General features: G+C 57.0%; 1 protein-coding gene across 1 annotated transcript in view; it reads left to right on the forward strand.

The window, feature by feature from the left end:
• OTOA (otoancorin) overlaps positions 1–21,699 on the forward strand; it is a 46,802-nt gene that overhangs the window by 5,164 nt on the left and 19,939 nt on the right. Inside the window, exons 7-18 of the mRNA XM_036226186.1 lie at positions 161–292; positions 2,428–2,663; positions 6,003–6,106; positions 8,309–8,409; positions 9,916–10,055; positions 12,027–12,150; positions 13,625–13,840; positions 15,697–15,861; positions 16,620–16,760; positions 17,750–17,808; positions 17,984–18,101; positions 20,105–20,178. Of these exons, the coding sequence (XP_036082079.1) occupies positions 161–292; positions 2,428–2,663; positions 6,003–6,106; positions 8,309–8,409; positions 9,916–10,055; positions 12,027–12,150; positions 13,625–13,840; positions 15,697–15,861; positions 16,620–16,760; positions 17,750–17,808; positions 17,984–18,101; positions 20,105–20,178 (1,610 nt within the window). The remainder of the gene's footprint in view (positions 1–160; positions 293–2,427; positions 2,664–6,002; positions 6,107–8,308; positions 8,410–9,915; positions 10,056–12,026; positions 12,151–13,624; positions 13,841–15,696; positions 15,862–16,619; positions 16,761–17,749; positions 17,809–17,983; positions 18,102–20,104; positions 20,179–21,699) is intronic.

Below are 21,699 nucleotides of genomic sequence, written 5' to 3' on the forward strand. Positions count from 1 at the left end.
AATGGTCATGAAAAGCTTCAGAGCCAGCCCACCCAGCGGCGTGCAGGCGGCTGGCCTGTGGGCCCTGCAGGCCGGCGGGAGGCCCGGCGGGGCCGCTGGCCGTGGTGCTGACCATGGCCCTGTCCTGTCCTCACGGCCCCTCCCAATGCCCCACATCCAGGCCGCCATGGAAAACCACCTGCAGCAGCGTCTGCACCAGCCCCAGGAGTTGCTGGAGGACCTGAGGGAGACGGAGGCCCAGCGGTTCCGCGCGGCCATGAAATACCTCCTGGAAGACAAGGAGGGCTGCCTGGTGAGGCGTCCTCGGTGCCCGGGGAGTGGGGCGGGGGAGGGGGCGGTGTCCAGGGCCAGGCCGTATGCGTTGCGTTGACACGAATTGAGCCTCAGTCGGGTGCTGACCTTTCTTTATTCCCAGCCAACCCACCCCCTCCCGGCCCAGTGGCTTAGGGACCCGATTTTCTTACTTTCTCCAAAGTTCAAAGGGGGATCGAGGGGCTTCCGATAGTTTGGCTTGATTAACGTCCATAAACAGTTGCTACGTATGTCGGGACCCAGGGTCGGGGACGAAAGACGGTCCCCGTTTTCAAGGAGTTCCCGGTCTGGAAGAGGACAAGAACCAGGAGCAGGTGGTGTTCACAAAGTGAGCTTGGCCAGGGGCGCGCAGAGCCGTGGGCACCAGCAGGGCGAGGTGGGGCGGCTTCTTTTCTCGGCGACAGGTTAGTGCGGAGCAGTTTTTCCCCAAAGGAGTCAAACCACTGAAAACACTTCAATCGTCCTAGAAACGCTTCGTCTGTTGTCACAGGAGGGCAGATGCCACACACCTGTGAGCTCGGAAGAGACGTAACGCTCCCTTCTGGAATGAATTTAAGTTTCGGAAAAAGAGTTTAAAGGAAAACAGGAAGCAAGCAACAGGGAAGGCAGAGGCGGGCATGGGGTCCGTGAGAGCGTTTTCGATTGACGTTTATTGAGGGTTCACTACACGCCAGGTATTGGTCCCAAGGGAAGGTCGGCTGACCGTTCCCGTTAAGGGCTGGACAGTGAGTATTTTAGGCTTTGCAGGCCACGTGGTCTCTGTCACAGCTACTCACCTCGGCCACTGTGGCAGGAGAGCAGGTTAAGGGACGGCAGGTAAGTCCCTGGCTGTGGAGATGCTCTTGTAACATTGTAGCCACAGGCCAGATCTGGGCCAAGGCTGTAACATGCACAGACTCACCGAGTCCTCTCCAGGACCTTCTGAAATAAGGGTAAGATGAATCTTACTTCAATATTCAGATGAGGAAACGGGCTTGGAGAGATTAAGAGGTAACCGGGATCGCCCGGCTCGAAAGTGGCAAATCTGAGGTTGGACCCTGGGCTCCCGACTCCAGCCCTCTGGCGTCCGGTGACACCCACGGGCCCCTTCTCAGAATAATGTGTTAAAATTTGTAAAACAAAATACAAAGGATTACGAAAGAAGCCAATTCTATTGAAAGACATTTTTCAAGTTATGAAATAAAAAAGCAAATTTGGAGTATAGAAATTTATGTGTTTCTTTAACACATCCGATAACCAGATTTAGCAGTGGGTCTTGTAGCTTCTGTAATTTTGAGGAAGTATTGAGTGTAAATGAGATTTCGAGACTTGATCATAAGGTGCTATGAACGTCTGTGGTTCCGTGGGTGGCAGCCAAAGGTCCTGCTGCTACCTGGGTGGCTTGTTGCCTACATTCGTCCCTGAAGGGACTACTAGGCACTGGTTCTATGGCAGTGAAAATAAGGGTGCAACTTCCCCTTGGTGGTCACAGATGTCCTAAATTCTGTGCAGAGTGTGACTAAACCCCGTGAGCATTACTGGGTTCTGTGAGTCAAAGGGTTCATGCACACATGCGTGCATGCAAAGAGACTCAGGGCCTTGTAGGCATCAGCCAGTAGGCACGTGGCTTAGACCTCGAGGACTGTCTTGGCTCAACCCCAGCTGTGCGTTAGGGACCAACTAAATCAGACTATGTGGTGGTGCTGGGGTCGCCTCTCCGGTGATGCCGATGTCCAGGGCCTGTGAGCATCTCCGGTGCGTTACAGGGTTTGGTTCGAGCTGTTCTTTGGGGCACATTATGGGGGAGAGTTGATCCAACCGAAGTAGGGAGACACCTGAGGACGTCGCCCATCAGGTGGCAGTTGAGCTTGGCCTTAAAGGATGAGCTGGATCTCGCTAAGGGAGGGGTCTGGGGGAGGGAATTCCAGCTAGAGCCAGCTCCCGAGGGCGACAGTCCTGGGGTACCTACCTGGAGAGCGAGAAGCTGCCTGGTGCACGTGAAGCCGGTGGAGGCCTGACTTTGTTCAGCGGGCGGTGGAACGTTCTAGAGGGTGTGACCTAGCCGCAAGGTGTTAAACGGCACTGCGGAATGTCCCCACTGCTGCTTCCAAACTGAGAGGCCGCTCGTCCCTGCAGGAGCTGGAAGGCACCGCCGTCGACCTGGGGGAGACCCGCAGACGCGCCTTGCAGAGCCCGGGCGTGAACCGCAGCCTGCTTCTCGTCACGCTGGAGCGGTGCTTCCAGCTGCTCGGCTCCCTGGAGTGCGTGGACGTCCTGGGCAGGGTGCTCAGGGGGTCCTCGGCCAGCCTCCTGCAGCCGGACATCGTGGACAGGCTCCCCGGGGACCTGGGCGAGGATGCCTTCAAGAACCTGTGGGTGACTCTTCCCATTGCTCTTCACCCCACACGCCATCCCTGGGGGGCTATCGCGAGGGTCCAAGGGGGGACTGTGTGGCAGCGGGGAGGCTGGTGGGGACAGGTCGGGGACGGGAGCTTCAAGTCCGCACAGTTTAGACACAGTTCGACTAAAACAGTGTCTCCCAGATTTCATTCACGCTGGTTCCATCCTCACGAGTTTTGCCCTGTCTAGATAACACCTGTGCTGTTTACTCACTCCCTACTTTTCTTTGTAGCCGCTCATTCTTTCTTACTCAATATTTATTTTAAAAAAGCAAATTTGATATCCTAACCGGAAATGGGAGACCAGTATCATATGTCTTACGTAGTCATAGAAATAAAAACAATAGTTACAAAAGCCGGCGTCACTAAATCCTGGCTAGCCGTGCTGCTCCGAGGCTCTGAGCCCGGGGTCTGTTTTCTCTGCTGACAGAAGAGCAGAACATTGAAGACCCACTAAGCACCGACTGAGACTTTGTCCTGGAAAGGGTGGCGGGGTCAGCGGAGCCCCAGAAAGGGAGCACTTCTCCCCTTCGGGGACGCGGAGCCAGTCACCGTGCATCAGCACCTCGCCCTCTGTGGAATTAAACGGCAGGAGGACCAAATTAGGGGGTGTGTCCAGGACTTGAAAGACCAGCTCCTCGCTTTTACTAATTATATTACTTTATGGCCGTAAAAGGCCCTTTCTCAACCTGAAAATGACTCAGAAGAGAAAGACCAGTGAGACAGCAACTTGGAAGTTTTTTTTGTTTTTGTCTGTTTGTTTGTTTTGCAGCCGAGGGACTGTTGTTGGGGAAATGCGATACGCTGACCCCATTTTGGCTGTTGGCTCCAGGGCGTCCATTTTTTTTTTGCCCAGGACCTATATCACGTGAAACCCCTCTGCTCTGAATGCCATGACCCAGCCCCTCTCTGCTCAGCCTCTCCTCCACCTACTCACCCAGGCCGCGTGTGGGTGGGGGAGTTTATTGGCCACTGGTCTTATGGTCATGAGGGTTAAAAAACCCATCCAAACTTGTTTGAAATCCTAATTTCAGAAAGGGGCTCACGGGATCATGTAATTGAATAGTTTTAGGTGTAGTGCTGGCTTTAGGCATAGCTGGATCCAGGAGTTCAGATTATGCAGTCAGGAACCTCTCACCTTGTTCTCGAGAGCTCAGCTCTGCAGGGCCCTGGCCATCCTGGCACTCAGGCAGGCTCTGCCCTGGGAGGGTCCACTGGCAGCTCCTCACCCACCTCAGGGTTCCCAGTCCACAGAGGCAGAGTCTGTCCTTCCAACAGGTCCAAGCAAAGTTCTGGGCCTGATTCTCATTGGCCCAGACTGGGTCACGTCCCCATCCTTGAGCCTGCCGCATGGCTAATCGGACCTAACGGCTTAGCCGTCCATCACAACCCCGCCCAGACGACCTGGACCGAGAATGGGAGAATTGTTTCTCCAAGGAGAATTGAGGTGCTGCTCTGGGGACAGAGGGAACGGATCCTGGGCGGTCAGAGCCACGGACGGCCAGCACGAGCACTTTATGCGGACCCCGAAGGAAGCTGGGAGAAAGGACGGGAGCCTCGTAGATGGAAATTCAGCAGGACGATACAGATGCAACGTTCCCAACGCCGGATTCTCAGTCTCGAGCAGGAAGTCCAGACCGTGCCCCACTTCCGCCGAAGACACCCCGACGGCCATCATCTAATCCAGCCCCTTCTTTCGAGGATGAAGAAACCGAGGACCGAGGAGGAGACGGTGTCCCAGCGGTGACCCCGTGGGGCTCGCCCTGTCCGAACTCAACCTGGTTTGGTCATCTCCCTACTTTACCTTGTCATCCCTCTTCTCCTCGGGAGGAAGACGTCATTAACCCCAACCCCATTTTTCAGATGAGGAAACTGAGGCACAGAGAGATTAAACACCTCGCCCTAGGCCGGACCACTAGTGAATGCTAGGGTGTCATTTCTGCACATGGGCAGCTTCCCCGTAAAGGGCGTTCGCCATGTTTTTCTAGAGTGATATCGTCTCCCGTCCTTTCCATCTGCTCTCATGAAAAACACGACGACAATGAGCAGGCGCAGAGACGGGGAAGGAGCCGTAGACGAATCGGGAAATACAGGCCGACGGTCTCAAGGTGCCCGTGAGGGGACGCACGCCCCTTCACCTCTGGAGCGCCCGGGGCTGTGGCAGGGTCAAGCTGTCAGCTTAGAAAAAGCTGGGGGATCGCTCCTTCGGTGAATCGGTTTCCAGCGGTGGCGGGGTGGGGATGGGGAGGGGGACTTCCAAGACGGGGGAGTCCGCCGTGGTGCAGGATGAGCCGGAGGGGTGATCAGTGCCACATGCTGTGACAGTCCAACTCAGCTCGGACCCGAATGGGGCCAGTCGCCGTGGCAACAAGGAGGCCGTTGGTGACCCGGGACACGGGGTGGCCTGGTGGTGCGGAAACCCGGCCGCAGGGGCTTAAAAAGTGACCCGGACGACTTCGCATCCAGCAGGATGCCCATAATCAGAACGTCAGACGGTAACAAGTCTTGGCGAGGGAGGCGGCGACCTCGGGACCCCCACGCGCTGTTGGCGAGAACGGTAAATGGTGCGGCTGCTTTGGGAGACAGTCGGGCACTTTCTCAACTTAACCCAACGACCCCGTTCCTGGGCGGGCACCCAGGAGGAGCAGAGACGTGTCCCCACAGCCTCATTTACAGGAACCGAAAGGTAGGGGCAGCCCAAGTGTCCGTCAGCGGACGAACAGGCCAACGAATGTGGTCTCTCCATGCCGTGGAATATTACTCAGCCATGAAGAGGCGTGGATGACTGACACATGCTCTAATACGCATGAACCTTGGAAACATCGTGTCAGGTGGAAGGTACCGGACACAGGGAGGACTCACTGACTCCATTCGCCTGCAGCGTCCAGAAGAGGCAGATGCATGGAGGCAGAGAGTGGACGGGGGTTTGTAGGCGTGGGGGTGACCAGAGGTTGAGGGGTGATAGCCGAAGGGTACAGTGTTTCTTTTTCGAGATTCTGGAAATGTTCTAAAATTGACTGCGGCGATGGTGGTACAACTACGTGATTATCCCGAAAACCATTGAATTGTAACTATAAATGGGCAAGTTGGATGGCATGTGAGTCACATCTGAGTAGAGCTGCTCCCCCCTCCCCTCCCCCCCAAAAAAAGTGACCGAGAGGTGAGGCCGTGGGCACCGCCCCTGGGAAGGCGCCTGACCGCTGGGCAGGGGGAGCTGCGGCGAGGAGGCGGGAAGCGTTTGATGCCGCACGGCCCGGGGCCGCTTCGCGGTTTCCACCCGCGTCCAGCGCCAGCCACGTCTGTGTCCCGTAGGTCCGCGGTGTTCAGAGACCTCTACGACCGGACCTCGGCCCAGGCCCAGGGCGCGCTGTACGCCTGGATGGCCGCGCGTTTGCGGACGCCCCGCGACGCCACTGGTGAGCCCGGGCTGCGGGGCGGCGTCGCTTGGTGGGGGGCGTCCGTCCTCGAGAACCAGGCGCTTCGTCTCTGAAGAGGGGGACCTCGTTTCTTTGTCGCTCGTGATCTTCACAGTTTGACGTCGGGGATGGGGTAAAACGCACAGCCCATTTTTTCAGTGCGCTTTTAAAATCTGTTTTAAGACATCTGTGTTAAAGTGGGACAAGATAAAAAAAAAAAGTATTTAAAGAAAATCTAGGCAATAAAATTTAGTGCTAAGCTTCCTGGCAATGAAAGCAGAACTAGGTCCGGATCCGTTCATTCGACAGGTGTCTGTGAAAGCCCGCGGCGTCCCAGAGCGAGCGGGATTCATGGAAGGTAGAGCAGAGGGTGCCCGGGCCCGAGCAGGGCGCGCGGACGGCGCGTTCGCGTTGCACAGGGGCGCGGGCTCGGTTCGCACGATCGGAAGAGTTTGGGGGACCCGCGATGGTTGCGCAGCAACGCGAATGCGCTGTGCACCGCGCAACCGTCCACGCTACGAGGGTTGCGACAGCGAGTTCGCGTCACGTGGTTTCACCCCGACGGAGAAATGAGGGGCTCGCGGAGGAGGAGCGGCTGCGTAGATTAACGGGCAGGCAGTGTCTCAGGTGGCTGAACTCGTCGCCTGCTTCCTGCCAGTAATGTAAACAGAATAAGCTTCTTAAATGCTTAAAAAATAAATTTTAAAAAGCCCGCGGCTCCACGTGCCGGGGAAACGTGAGGGGAGCCGGCGGGGCTGCGGCGAGGGGCCCGGCGGTGGGTGCTTTACCTGGAGCTCGGCCCCGAGCCCGGCCCATCGGGTGCACTGGCCACGCGGAGCCCCCTGCCCGGCGCGTGCCCAGCGCGTGCCCGTGCAATCAGACTCTCACACGCGGGAGCCCCGAGAAAGACACTCGCCCTCTACCGCGCCCCCCTGCGTCCTGAGGGTCAGAACTTAACGGGAGACAGACCCTCCTTCTGACCTTCGGATGGGACGTTTCACCATGAAACCACAGTGAATCCTGCTGGGACTTCGGACTATGTCTCGTGAAGTCCCTCGAGGTGACTGGAAGGACTTTGGCGGTTAAAACTGTCCCAAGCCTGGGGATCATGGCTCTGAAGAAGCAGAGTTTGTGCATAATAATTTAAAATGAGCAACTCGATGTGGTTCTCAGTGAATTTAGTGGTTTCCCGTCCCCCACTCTCTAGCCTTCTGGGGCTGCCCTTCTCGTCACCAAGTCAGACACCCCTCTAGGGGATCATGGGGCATTTGTCTGCGCTCACCCCAAAGCTCTGGTACCTGAGTTAGGGGCGTCACCCCGTTGCTCTTGTGACCCAGCCCCCGGCTTCCTGCACCCGTTCCTGGTGACCGAATCCCTGCGCCCCGTAAATGCTCTCGCTTCCTTCATTTCCCCCAAATGCCACCAACACAACGTCGTCGCGGGTAAAAGTCTCTGGCTGAAGGTTCGAGGGCGGTGGCAGCTGACTCTCTTCAGTGAAACTTCAAGTCGGATCCTGGACACGATTTTTCTTCACGCCCCACTGACGTCCCACTGAGGGACTCTCGAATGCCTGAGCAGAGTGCCAGGCAGGGAGAGGGTCGTGTGGGGGTTCGGAGGAGGGAGGGGGGTCACTGCTGGGGGAGCTGGGGTTTGGGGGCGGGGTTTGGGGAGGGGCCAGAGCATAGGCAGACTCGGGGAAGTCTGGGGCGCAGGGAGGAAGGACACCTTGTCTGGACTAGCTCACGGACACCACCTGCTGCCGGTCAGTAAGGGCAGTGGCGACTGGACCTGGTGGTCATAACCGTGCGTCCAGCATATCTCAAGTTGCCAGATTATTTATTAACGAAGTCAGCCGAAAGCAACATTGAATTTTGTGGTTGTACGTCTTAGAAAATAATCTGCTTTTTTAACAAGTCCCACGTGATGCTGGTGCTGCTGGTCCAGGGACCACACTTTTCAGGGACAAAGCCCCAGGTAGCAGACATCTGTGATCCCTACATGTGGCACAGCATCTCACGGGTAGGAGGCTGTCCGAGAACAGTCATCGAATGAATGAATGCAGAATGAATGCAAAAAGGAGGTCCTGGCCTCGGAGACGCTTTTGACTATCACACTCCAGTGCAGAGACTTTTATTTATTTATTTATTTATTTATTTATTTATTTATTTATTTATTATCTATCACTTATTTGTTTTCTTGCAGATGACTCTATTTCCTGGGTCAGCGCAGAAGACTTATGGATTTTGGGCAGATATATGGTTCACCTGTCGCTTGAAGAAATTATGAAAATTAGTCCTAAAGAAGTAAGTTGGAAGGGTCCATTTAATGTCCCCATTACGAGTACATCTGGGCTAAGGTGTGTTCAAAGACCCCGACACCCAGCCAGCCAGTCAGGCTGCCCTGAAAACTGGGCACCTACTTTAGCCCGGTGTATCTTGAGCATCTGAAGAAAACTCTTGAATTAAGGCCCGGGGCGGTCCAGTCATTGAACTGTGTTCTTGGCTAGAGGAACTAAGGAAAAAAAAAAAAAAAACTGTGGACAAACAAGATAGCTCTGATGTGAACAAACGAGATTTAAAGAGAATGTTGGCTGTGGGCCGGAAATCATTTAAGTGTCTCTCTGTAGGCTGAGGACAATAGCTCTAGGGTTTTTGTCCTCAGAAGTATGAACCCAAATTGAAAGCAACATGGATTAGCAGCGGGGTCTATTGGTAGCTACTTCGGCTCAAGCGAGGCTTGCATTTTAACTGGAGTCTTCAGTGTATGTGTTCTAAGGTTACTTAACTTGCTGGTCAGCCTGCCTCTCTCCTTCCCCCGATGTTGACCTAGTGACATGGAAATCCTTCAGGCATCCCGACTCACGAATGCTGCCCACATGGAGGCGTTTACGGGGCGTTCGGGGCTCGCCTCCAGTTTTTATCATGTGTGCCCTGGTCAGAGGGCGTCAGATGCCTGGCTTGTTCAAAGGCCGGCGGATCCAACGACGTCTGGTTATTATGAAGCCAGAGGCAACACTATGCTCCTCTTTTTGCTTGGGAGGCTGGGAACATTTCAGACGTCTTCGATTTTTTAACTCTCGGTTATACCGTGGATTAAACCTCCAGTGGCGTTTATGCTCTCGGTGTTGAGTTTAGGAAGCTGATAGAGGCTAAATTGTAAGGAATTGGGAAGAATGTCTAAGATGAGGCCATTTGCAACTTTTCCTAAGGGAATTTCAAGGGACAAAGGGCAATCTGTGAGGCAGAGGCGACCTCGGGCACGGAATGGCCGTGCATGGCAATGTGGGGGACTTCCACGTGACAGCCTTGGACACGCAGGCCCAAAGTGAAGAAAACAGAAAGAATGGGAATCTACACGCGTCTGTATTCAAACTTATTAAATAGACTACTCAGATTCTTCTTATTCCCACTCACGTTTTATCCTACAGGGGACCGCACACTCATTTTCTATCACCCGAGGGCCATTTTTAAACTCACCCATCTATTAAAGAAAAAAAAAAAAAGAAACAGAAAATGTGTGCACCACATTGTCTGACCTCAATAGAACAAATCTTGAAATACATGTGCCAATATCAGCTTGTTAAGAAAGTTTAACTTCTCCGATGTTAAAATAAATAACACTTTCCTAAATAAGTTGGGTCAAAGAGGAACCCACAGCAGCCATTAATGGTGACAGGCCATTAAGAACCCATGACGCTGACGTGAGGATCCTGATGTACCCCAGAGTCCGAGTTGCGGCTCAGCACTGACCCTGGGTGGGTGGCGTGGGCCAGGACTCCGGTCACTGATACTCCCGTCTGTGTCCACCAGATGGGGCTGTTCATCAGCTACGACAACGCCACGAAGCAGCTGGACACGGTGTATGACCTGACGCCGGAGCTGGCCCGGGTGTTTCTGGAGAGAATCGGGGCCTCCGACTTTGACCTGAGGAACACCTCAACCATGCACAGGTAAGCGGGGCTCGGCCCCGGCAGCGGCGCCCCAGGACACTGCCCAGGACAGCCTCCTCTGAGCAACCCGCAGCGGGAAGGGAGGTGGCCGGCCCCTCTCTTTGACCAGTCCCCTGCCTCTGTGCCTGAGAGAGGAGGTGTTTTCTCCAAGAGAACCCCTTTTAAGAGGTTCCGAAGTGGGGGGAGGGAACACACGCATTCCTGGGGTCCCCTGTGTGCCCGGATTCCAGCTCTGAACGCGAGGATGGGGCTCCAGACTCGTCCATTCCAGGGGAAGCGACGAATTCCCATTATGTTGGGCCAAGTACTGGAATAGCTCGTGGCTCCCCAGAGTTGCGGACCCCTTGTTGTCTAGATTCTCAGGTGGCTTATCTGGATCCCCTGGATGAGATCAGGCTAGAATTTAGTGATTGTGATATGACCCTCCGGGATCTATTTCCCCAGGTGAGGGCCAGTGGCTGTGCAGTTGGTGGCCCCAGGACGGGTCTGAATGTCAGGGGAGGGAATGTGCCCTGGGGAGGCGTGGGGAGGCGTGGGGAGCACTTGTCTCCCTCTTCTGAAGCCTCGATATCACTGCTTCCTCTGACATCACCGAATTCTCTTAATTTTTTTTTTTTTTATCAAAGTCATTTGTAGAGAAGGTTTTTACCTAGAACTGTTACCTTCTACCTCACATAGAACCTTCCCCCACCCCTCGTAATTGTCACCCATTGGCACGGGCCCCATATTTCCACGGTTACACAAACAATAGCTTGGCGGTTAAGACCTGGGACCTGGAGCCGGACTTCCAAGGTACAATCCTGGCTCGGTCACTCACAAGTCGTGCGACTTGGCCACGGACCGCACCTCTCTGCGCCTCCAAGTCCGCATCTGCGGAATGGGGGGCGATAATCCCCCGCTCCCACAGGTGTGCCCTGTGAGGATGCGGCGCACCTGCCACACGGTGGCTTCGCAGGAAGTGGGAGTTATTCTTGACGTGGTCGTTAATATTCGGCCCTCACTTCCCCCGAGCCTTCTCGGCTCGTCACACGCGTCTTCAGACCCTTCCTCTCCTGAGGACAGGTCCCCGCGCGTGGCGGGGTTTCTGAGAGGGCGGAGCCAGGCGAGGCCAGGCGGGCGATGTGGTTCGGCCGAGCCCAGCCGGGTAGACCCGACACCCACGCGCGTGTCCCCGGGAAGCGTTAATAGTCGGGTGTGCCTCGCCTCCCGTGCGTCTTTCTCAGTCCACCTCCGCCTGCTCATCACGATGTACCCTGAAGAACGAAGCAAGTCCCCCCGCTGCCGAAGGCGCAGGGTGGCCGGGCCACCCTGTCCCGTAGTCCGGAGTGTGCCCTGCACACCTGTGTGCAGCGGCCTCGCAGAGAGGGTGGCGCTGAGGGCGCACGTCTCGCAGAGCCGGGCCTCGAACCCCGGGCGGCCGGAAGCTGCGCTCTCCACCGCCGGGCGCAGGCGGCGCCCCCCGCCAGGCCGGGGTTCGAACCCCACCTCCGCCCCCACACCCTGTCTTTTTCACTTTTTCCTTTCGAAGTCCTCCAGCCGTCTGGGGAGGTAGGCTGTAAAGCATCCGGAATTCAGTCTCCGTCCCTGGGGACCCCTCGGGGCGACAGCCCCCATCCGTCCCGTGCAAACGGGGGGTTTTCCGTGGCTCGCTCAGCACCACGCTTTCCTCGGGCCCCTTGCTGGAGGCGAGGTGACGTGGTCGGCTCTGGATCGTGGCCCCAGCTCCACTGCTCATCTTGGGCGTGTCACTTGAACCCCCCCCCCCCGCCCCAATCTCACTGCGCCCCTCCGTGAATCGGGGCTGACGGGTCACCCGCCCGCCAGGGCGGTGGTGACGCACGGACAGTCCAGGCGAAGGGCTCAGCGCAGCACCCGGCGCCCTGCGGCTGCTCTGACCCCCGGCTGCGGCGGGCCCGAGGAGGCGGCGCTGTGTCCCCCAGCTCCGCCAGGGTCCCTTACCTTCCCGCGCAGGCTGGGGCTGCTGCTGTGTTTCTACGACGACCTGGAGCTGCTGGACGCCGCCACGGCCCGCGTCCTCCTGCACCGGACCCTCAAGTGCCGCCGTCTGCGCGGCTTCCAGGCCGCGGTCCGGAAGGTGGGGGCGGGCGCGCGGCCCCTGCTTCGCCAGCGGGAGAGGTGGGGGGACACCTCGGTCCGGCCGCGCCACGGTGTCTGGAGCCCCGGGATTAGCATAAAAGGCGGGGAGCAGCTCGGCACGAAGCGGGGAGGAGCGGGGCTGGAGCACCTGGCGGCCGCTGGGGGGCGCGAGTGCTGATGCCCAGTCGGCAGGTCTGGGGGACCCGCACCCCCCGCCCCCCGAGACCGCATTGCTAGCAAAGCCCCGGGCCATGCGGAAGCGGCGCGCGCGGCGACCTGGGGACAGCGAGGAGACAGAGCCGCGGTTCTCAAACTGGGCTCCGTCCGCGGTCAGCGGCACCCTCCCCCCTCCCCGCCCCAGGGCGCCCCCAGGGGGGCCCCCGTGTCAACGGCTCATCCTGGGGTGCGTATGTTTCAAAAACGCCCCTAGTCTCAGTTCTGCCCACTCCTCTCACTGTTTTTGGTGTCCCCCTCTCTCTTTTTAATTTAAAAAAGATGACAAGAGAGCGTCATCCAAGAAAACCTGGGCGACCCCGTCAGCGCTGCGACCGCGGCTTCTCGCCCTTCGCTCTGCTGCCCCCCAGTGGCCATCCCCGTATTGCCTCGAACTCGCGCGTGCAAACTTCCCCAAACACAGTAGTGTCCTTAGAATGCAGGTGTTAAAACGTGAACCTCTTTTTTTTTTTTTTTTGTACAGAGGTCAAATTATAAAAGCTGAGTTTATCGCCTTCTCTGCTTGACTATAACTAGACAGGCATATTATGATACAATAATCAAGGTGCTCACAGAAGTGCAAAAACGTAGGTAAAACCTAATTTATAGCGAAAAATAAGGAAAGTTGCACTTCTGCTCATATCGAAACTATGTAACAGCGATGCACTGTAGTTTGTTTATAAAGTACATGTTTACAAAGACATAAGGAATCTTAGAAACATATACAGCCAGTTACTACTCATAGTTATTTTTATTAGATTTTCAGGAGACTTACTCTTCTGTTACTGTCGAGAACTTTTACATAGATTATGTATATTACATAGATGACATATTTTACATAGATTATATATTATCATAAAACCCCCCCTGGATATTTCATGAAAGAAAAACAGCCATCTATGCAGATGTAGGGTTCAAGGTCAAAAAAAAAAAAACAGGTACTCCCAGAACGTGCTGGAGTCGTGGGTGAAGGGAACAAACTTCCTCTGCCAGGCTTTAGGCTTGATTTAATAGCAAATTAATATTTAAATGAAGCGCACAGCTAATTTGCGGCATATTAAAGTCAAGGTCAGAGGAGTGGTGTTCTCTGGGGTGGCATTGTCTGGGCGTGGCAGCAGCCCCCTCCCCCGGGCCGGAGTCCCTCTCGCTTTGATCTGCAGGGAGGAGGGTGATGTGGAGTCCTGGCAGCCCAGGATGTCACCAGAGGGGACCCCGTCCTGCTCGCTCTCCACCCTCATTCCATCTCGCTCCCCTCGTAGCTCAAAGCAGACCTCCTGGACATCGCCACGGAGAACCAGACCCTCAATGAGACGCTGGGCTCTTTGTCAGATGCGATCGTCGGCCTGACCCACAGCCAGCTGGACTCTCTCTCCCCCGAGGCTGTGCACGGCGCCATCTCTACCCTCAGCCAGGTCTCGGGCTGGGCCAAGAGCCAGGTCGTCATCTTGTCTGCCAAATACTTGGCCCATGAGAAGGTCAGCTGGAGCTTTGGACTTTTTTTTTTTTTTTTTAACCCCCAGAGATCCAAGGGCCAGTTCAATGCACAGGGCAGGGCAAGCCAGTCAGTAAGAAGATATGGAAGGCTTCACATCAGATGCCCGTGTGGAGGGCCGCTGGGTCGAATACTTCCTCTGCCACTTACTGACATTTGCTGCCTCAGACAATTTGTTTACTTTCTCCTTGCCTCAGTTTCCCTGTTTGTAACATGGTAAGACTTGAGAGACGCCCATAGGATTGCTGCAGGGATCATGTAGTCGAGACACAGGAAGAGGGCGGAAGGACCGTTTTCCGGAGCATGAGCTCAGTGGCTGTGAGGTCTCCCTGAGTCGCTGAGCAAAGCGTGGGTTCCGTCCCAGGAGAAAGGGCTCCAGAGATCTGAGCCCTGAACATTGCGGGTCTCGCTCTTTTAGATCATACTCGTAGCCACTTCCTAGAATGCAGACCGGCTCATGGGGACTGGGCAGAGACCGGTACCAGTGTGACGAAGGCCACGAACATGCACAAAGCACTTGCCGTGTGCCTGGGCTGTGTCCTAAGCGAGTTAGTCATTTCGTTTTCCCGACGACCCCGTGAGGTCAGTGGTGTTGGAAGCTTCATCTTCCAGGTCGTGGGAGCGAGGCGCAGCGCATGTAAGGGAACCGCAGAGGCCACGTAGCAGGGGCACAGGTGGGACAGAAGACAAGACGTGTGGCTTCGGAGACCGCGTGCTTAGTCCCATGTTCACCACCCGCCCCGTGGCGCCGGGCCCACTGCCCCCCACCCCGTTCTCGCTCTGCGGCTCGAGGCCAGGGCCAGCCCATCAGCTTGTCCTTTCCGGCCTCGTGTTGGCTTTAGTTTGAAGGTTGTGGCAGCCCTTCTCTGTTTTGACAGGGGGCCACATGGGTCCCCCTGGGCATTCCTCCATGGATTTGATTTTGGGGAGCTGAGGGAGACTGACTTGTTCCCTGCCAGCCTTGGTGGCTCATCTCTTTCCTGGTATCTAGCTTTTCCTATGGAAGGGCGAGGCAGCTTTGACTATGAAGCCAAACCTGAGAGGTCACCCTCCTTGGGGTCAGTGAGAGGCTGTCCACTCTACAGAGGAAACCAAAGGAAACCGCCAGCTACCTTTTAGTAAAGCCAAGGAGCACTCCTGAATATGCGGGGACCCCCCCCCCATCTTCACTCCAGTGTGTGGAGGGGTGACCAGCTGTAGTCCTATCTGTCATAATATATGAGACTCGCATACTGAAACTTATTTTAACTCACGATTTCTACATGGAGATGGACGGGTGTGAGGCTTTGCCACGTCAGACCCCTGCCCACGGGCTGCCTCAAGCACTGTGAGGGGGTGGGGCTGGGGCAGCCGAGGGCCCCCCACCCGCCCGAGAGGCCGCTGCTGGTCGGTTCTTGCCCATTGCTGCCAATGCAGGCCCGTGATCACGCGATGTTTAGATTAAAACAAAAAACGAAAAACCACACACGCAGAGATTCCAATCTGGCTGTTTCTGGGAATTCCTCCAGTTTTAGATGTCAGCTGGCTCAGGTTAGACGCGGAGAGAGCCCGCCGCCTGGTCGGCTGTGGTGCCGGGTCCCTGTGTTCGGACATGTGCGCTGTGGCCTCAGCGAAGTGCTCGGGGCAGCAGGGCGGTCAGCGCCCGTGTCGTGTTTTGATGTTTAACCTTCTTTTCCGTTAGAAGGCAGGACGGTCCGGGAGGACAGCCCGCGTGTTGCCCGCGGCAGTGCCCCTGGCTCCCCCTGTCCCTGGCACACTGTGGGTGGGGCCCCCTGGATGCCCCGCCCCACGAGGGGAGGGGCCAGCGCAGAGCCTCACGGCGTGGCGGTCCTCACCTAGGGGCCGTCCTCCAACATCAGCCAGATGGGCGCACTGCTGGCCGGGGTTGGCGCCCAGGCCTTCCACGACATGGAGCAGAGGGTCCTCGTGCAGGTCCTGAGAAGTGCCGCTTCCCCGCACGGGTCCGGCCTGTCGCCTGTCCAGCAGCAAGGAATCCTCAGCAAGGTGAGGGCAGACGCCCGGGGCTCGCCCGCGTGGCTCTCGGCGTGTACCTCGGGCTTCGTGAGTGGTCTGTGGCTTTGGGACACGCGCTCAGGGCTGGGGTTCGTCCGGCCTTCGGGGAGGCGCTGGACAGCGCCCTCTCCTGATGCCCGCCTTCCCTCCTTTCTGGAAGGAGACCCCTGGGGTCACGCTGTGTTTTCTCCCAGACCCCAGTGCTGTCCTCGGCCAGTCGAACATGAACAGCTTTTCCTAAATTAGGTTTCTTGGGATAATAATAGTTTAAAAGTTTTTCGAATCTAAAAACGAATGCTGACATTCCCAGAGTGCTTGTGAAGGCCCCTTCGGTCATCTGAAGTCACGCGGGGCTCCCCCTCTCTCGGCAGTGGGTCCTGGGGGCGTCCTAGTCTGTGCGATCTGCTTTGTCCAAGTGCAAAATCTGTTAAGAAGCCCAACCCAAGGGCTCTGGCCCCAAACGCCAGCACCTCGCGGACAGCAGCGGCCTATGTGGTTAATAGAGAGCCTGGGTTTGGAAAAAGACAGGCGTGGGCTCCAGTCTCCTCTACCGACCAGTTACTACTCGTGAAGTCTCCGTTTTCGTACCCGTGCAGTGGGGATGGCGATGGTCCCCCCTCACCGGGCTGCCGAACGGGTCCGATGGATTTTGATTGCCCCAGAAGCACGTGACAGAGTGTCTGGGCCTTGCGCCAAGCTCAGAGCACGTGCTCCAAGGCCGTCAGCATGCTTCTTCTCCCTTCCGGCAGATCATGGAAGCGGGGGATTCCACCCCGGGCATCGTGGACATCCAAGGGGCTTTCTTTAAGGAGGTGTCTCTCTTCGATCTGCGGAGGGAACCCCGATTCGACGAGACTGTCCTCAGGGGGAAGGAGCTCCGGAGGGCTCAGGTGTGGCCACTCAGGGTCCTGCCGCCAGTTCCGAGGTGTGTGTGGGGTTTCCTCACAGCACCCAGCGAGTCTCCGCCACCTGCTGGGGGCCCTGCAGTTCACCTCAGTTCTGACCCTGCCCACCCGGTCACGGCATCTGAGCCCAAAGGTCGAGGGCTCAGTCCTACAAGGCCGTCCTCACTCCAGATGCTTCTTACCGACTGGCTACAGATTGGGCCCCTCCTGGGCTTTGGTTAATTTGCGAGAGCAGCCAGCTCACAGGACTTGGAGAAGCATTTTGGTCACCAGATTACGGGTCTATTGTAAAAGGCTGTAGCTCAGAAACAGGCAGATGGAGGAGGTGCCCAGGGCAGGTGTGGAGAGGGGTCTTGGTTCTTCCACACCTTCGCCAGGCACCACTCGCCCGAACCCCCACTGTCACCAACCGGAAACGCTCAAAACCCGGTCCTTTTGGGTTTCTATGGAGGCTTAATGGCGTAGGCACGATTAATGGACTCGTTGGCCATTGGCGAAGTCAAGGGGTGGGACTGGGCACACCCTAACCACGTGACTGTCTCCACTGGCTGCCGCGGTCTATTTACCCCTCAATTCCTCCCACGACCCCTTCCGGGAGGCCTGTGCCCACTAGCAGGTGGGCGTGGAACTAGGGCGTGGAACTAGGGGCTGGACAGTGACCTCTCAAAGCACAGCACGTAAACCGCGGGCCTCGCCGCACGCGCTTGGCTCTGCCTGGGTCCGTGGGAGCCCAGGGAATGACGGGGTGTGAGGCGGACCCTGCGATTCCTCCGCCAGCCGCGCACGTCCCAGCCCTGTCCCTTCGCCACCCTGTGGCCCTGGCCGGGTGCCACAGCCGCGGGCCTCCGCAGTCCCGGTAACGCGGGGCGGTGGCCGCGCCTTCCCCACAGGGCCACCGCTGCCGGGCGCTGCGCGTGCTCGGGCGGTGGGCGAGCGCCGCGTCCACACTGGCGGCCGTTCTCGTCCCTCCGCAGGCCTTGTTCCTGTACGACCTCCTGTCCAGGACCACCGCGAGGCCCGAGGCGCTCCTGGGGTAGGGGACCCCCTGCCCCCCCGCGGTCAAGCCCTCTGGGGCCTTCTGTCCCGGGATGAGAGCGAGTCGGTGCCCGGTCCCCTCTGCACCGGGGTCAGCCCGCACTGCCCTCTCTTGCTCCTCCGTTCCTGTCCTCCGCACCCCACTTCTCCTGCACCCCGTTTTTGTTTTCCAGCACCGGGCAGCTGGTCAAAGGCGTAACCTGCGCACACATCGATGCCATGAGCGCAGACTCCTTCCTGGCCCATTTCCAGTTTTTCGAGAACAATCTGGAGCTGCTCTCACCTGGCCAGGTGTGGTGCGCGCTCTTTCCTGCGTCTGCAGCCTGCGTGGTCGCTGGTGGCTAAAGAGACTCACGCCTGGATGCTTCGGGCACGCAAGGGAGGGGGCAGTGGGTGGATCTTAAATGACAGTTGGGAGGCACTCGGCTCTCCGTGTCCATAGCGGGGTTCTCCAGCGGCTGAGTCACTTCCTCACATGACACCCCTGTCTCTTCCAGGGGCGGTTGGGAATGGAACGCGACTCTGGTGCCTTTTTTTAATTTAAGGCTTCATTTTCCAAATGGTTATAGGAGCTCTTTAACCTTTTGGGGGAGACGAGAAGCAAGAACAGATTTCTCAAAGTTTCTCAGCAAGTAAAAAACGGGCCCGGAGAACAGCGTTTGGACTGGGAGTATAACTCTGAGCGGCACAGGGGCCCTGGGGTGAGCAGGTGGACACACAGCATCTTCCCACCTCTGGCCTCTGAGCGTCTCAGATCTGAATGAAGCTTCCTATGAAGCCTCCCTGGACAGCCAGGAAGCATCGCTCCGTACACGACCCTTCAGGGCCCTTAGAGGGACGTGCAGAGCTGTACGCAGCCCCGTCCTGCCCTCGGGTTGTCTCTGGTTTCGAACAGGAGCTTGCATCAGCATTCCCTAGAGGGCCAGAGTCGGCCACGCGATGGCTGTGCAATTTCAGTTTTGCCAGTTCCGGACCTCTGCTGAAATACTTACTGAGTGCCTGGCGTTGCCATGGTTTCGTGCACGTCAGAATGTGAGAGGTGGCTCTCACGTCAGAGGCTCTTAGCGCGGAGACCGGAGACCGAGGGAGGTGTGGGGCGAGCCTGATGCGTGAGGGAGGTGCCGGCATCGGGGCGTTTGCAAGCGTCTGGACTCGTCAGAGTGCACACATAACTGCACGCAGTCCTCCGCATATCCATGACGCCTCAGTAACACTGTGAGAAGGACACAGATCGCGAGCCCTACTCAGCGACTGCCCCTTAGAGGAGGTCGGTGCGATGCCCTATAGTTTACGTTTCTAACCAGATCCCTGCTGAGAACCAGTGGACTATGGAAAAGCCTTGCCCGGGGAGGGAGGGGAGTCAGTAACGGAGGAGGCTGGATGGACGGCTTATCCGCTCAGGGGAAGACCCACGTGTTCTGTTCAAGCACAGAGCTCCTTACCTGGACACTCCCCAGTCCTCAGAACCGTCAAATGCCAATTTGTTAGAAAATTTGCCCTTTTGTTTATATTTTTGCTGAGAGCACATAACTATTATGTTGGAAAAAAAAAAAAAAAAAAGAAAGTAAAATTCCCCCTAGAGCAGTGGCTCTCAACAGGGGACCATTTGGGCATATCCGCAGGCACTGGGCTGCCGCACCTGGGGGAGACGCTGCTGGCATCTAGTGGGCGGAGGCCAGAGCTGCAGCTGAGCACCCCACAGTGCAGAGAGCCCCCCAGCAAAGGGTTGTCCAGGCCCCAATGTCAGCAGTGCCCCGAGTCAGAATCTCTGCTCCAGAGGTAACTCCGGGGAAAAGTTCGCTCGTGACTTCGAGAGGTCTTTGGTATATATACAACATACGTATTACGGCTCATACTATACGTACTATTTTGTTTAACTTTCCATAGCACACGTGTTAAAACGTCATTCCAGGTTAATCATGTTAATATGTACATAAATCTACCGCAGTGGAAACAAAATAATTGCGTGGTATCCCGTCGTATGGAGGTACTGTGATCTCCTTAACCGGTCCCCTGCTGAGGGGCGGCGGGTTACATCTCCTTTCCTTACGGTTATAGACACAGCTGTGGCGGGTACTCTCAGACGGGACTTTCTGTGTTCCCCTGGCCATGGCCTCAGTGTCCTCATGGTCAACCGGGCGCAGTACTGTCCGTACCCCCCCCCCAGGGCGTTCTGGTAAATACCTGGCCATATGGAAAGCACCTGGACCAGCGCCCGCACCACAAAGCAGAGCCCGTGTTTGCCCTTTGTTACCCTCCCCAGCCCAGCGCCCGCAACTGCTTTAATCTTTCAGGTTAACTGCTTGGCGTGGAAGCACTGGGAGGTTTCCAGGTCCTCCGTGCCGCCCTTCCTCCTGGCCGCGCTCCCGTAAGTGAGCGGGCTCGGCGACGGTTGGTGATTCTGCCCCCCCCCCCCCGGGTGCTGTCGGGAGCCCAAGGGGCAGAGTGGAGAGCGCCTCCGACAGCGAGGCGCTCGAGAACCGGGATGTAAACTCCGAGCCTCATAGAGATAGTTTGAGATGCCTTTGTTTTTTTTTTTGTTGTTGTTGTTGTTTAAAAACCAAAGCCAAAGCAACGCAAGTCCGAGCGACTGGCAGCGGGGCGAAGCCCACGCGGGCCGGGCTCGCGGCTGCGCGCACGCGCCGGGGAGGCCGCGCTGCCGCCCGCCGTGGGGACTTTCCGTGGTCCGTGCGCGCGCTCGGGCTTTCCAATCATGGTCTGCTCTCATTTTTCTCTTCATTTCCCTCTCCCGTCTCTGGCTGTGATTCTCTTGCTTCGTTTATTCAAAAAGTGTTTACGCGTGCTTACGAAGTACTAGTTCTCGGAGATAGCTAAATGTCCCCCTTGTAAGAGCTTACAGTCTCACGGTGGTGGGCCAGAGGGGCGGATAGACAAACACGAGGCCTATTATAATAGCGCGCTGATATTTGTCGAAAGTGACAGAATCGTACGTCAAACTGCCTTGGGCGATCGAAGGCAATTTGGGGTACAGGTAACTGGAAGGTCCACGGATGGAGTTCAGGCCCAGCTTGATCCAGAGCCAGGGGGCGTTACCGTGGGAGGGGGTCATGGGCGCGGGGGCGCAATATCTCGGAGGAGACGGGAGACCGAACTGAAGGTCGAGGACTGAGTTGGGGTCAGAGAGTTGGGCAGCGGCAGGAAGGAGGTTCGGTCCAGCCGTGGGTAGGGACAGTGAGGTACTCGGGGGGATGCGTGGTGTGCGTCTGCAGAGCAGTTGGGAGAGAGAACGGGCGGTCAGATCAGGGAGGGCCTGTGTGGCACCCTAGGGTGTCTCACCTGTATTCTGGGCACAGCCCTCAGGCTTAGCATTTCAGAGACATTGTCACCTCTGCCCGTGGAGAGGACAGAATGCAGGGATCCCGGCCGGAAGGAGGGCCACGGCGGAAGCTTGTTTCTGTAACCTAGACCTTGGCGTGGCTGTCTCCTTCCGCTCGTCCATGTCTCAGCTCAAACAGCACTGCCTTAGAAGGGGCTCCCCTGGCTGTCCCCACCAGCATTCTCTGTCGCAGAGCCATCATGCTTTCTTCCGTACATTCATCAGGAGCTGAAACGACCAGTTTCACCCACCGGTTTCTGTGTTTCGCCCTCATCCCCCCGCCGTTAGAATGACGCATCCTGAGAGCAGGGACCTGCCCTCATGTCTTGCTCGTGGGTGTAGCTGGTCCCCAGCACAGTGCCTGGAATGCAGCAGGTGCTCTGTAAATATCTGCAGAATGGATGGAGGAATGGATGAATAAATAAACGAGACAGCGGTACAGGGAATGCGCGAATGGATCTGAGCAATGCTCGGGAAGTAGCAACGGCAGGTGGAGATGGAGGGAAAGGGGAGTCGGAGATGGCGTGGAGGAAGGACGTGTCGAATTCGGCT

The sequence above is a fragment of the Rousettus aegyptiacus genome, unplaced genomic scaffold, assembly GCF_014176215.1.
Source record: "Rousettus aegyptiacus isolate mRouAeg1 unplaced genomic scaffold, mRouAeg1.p scaffold_m13_p_8, whole genome shotgun sequence".
NCBI lineage: Eukaryota > Metazoa > Chordata > Mammalia > Chiroptera > Pteropodidae > Rousettus > Rousettus aegyptiacus.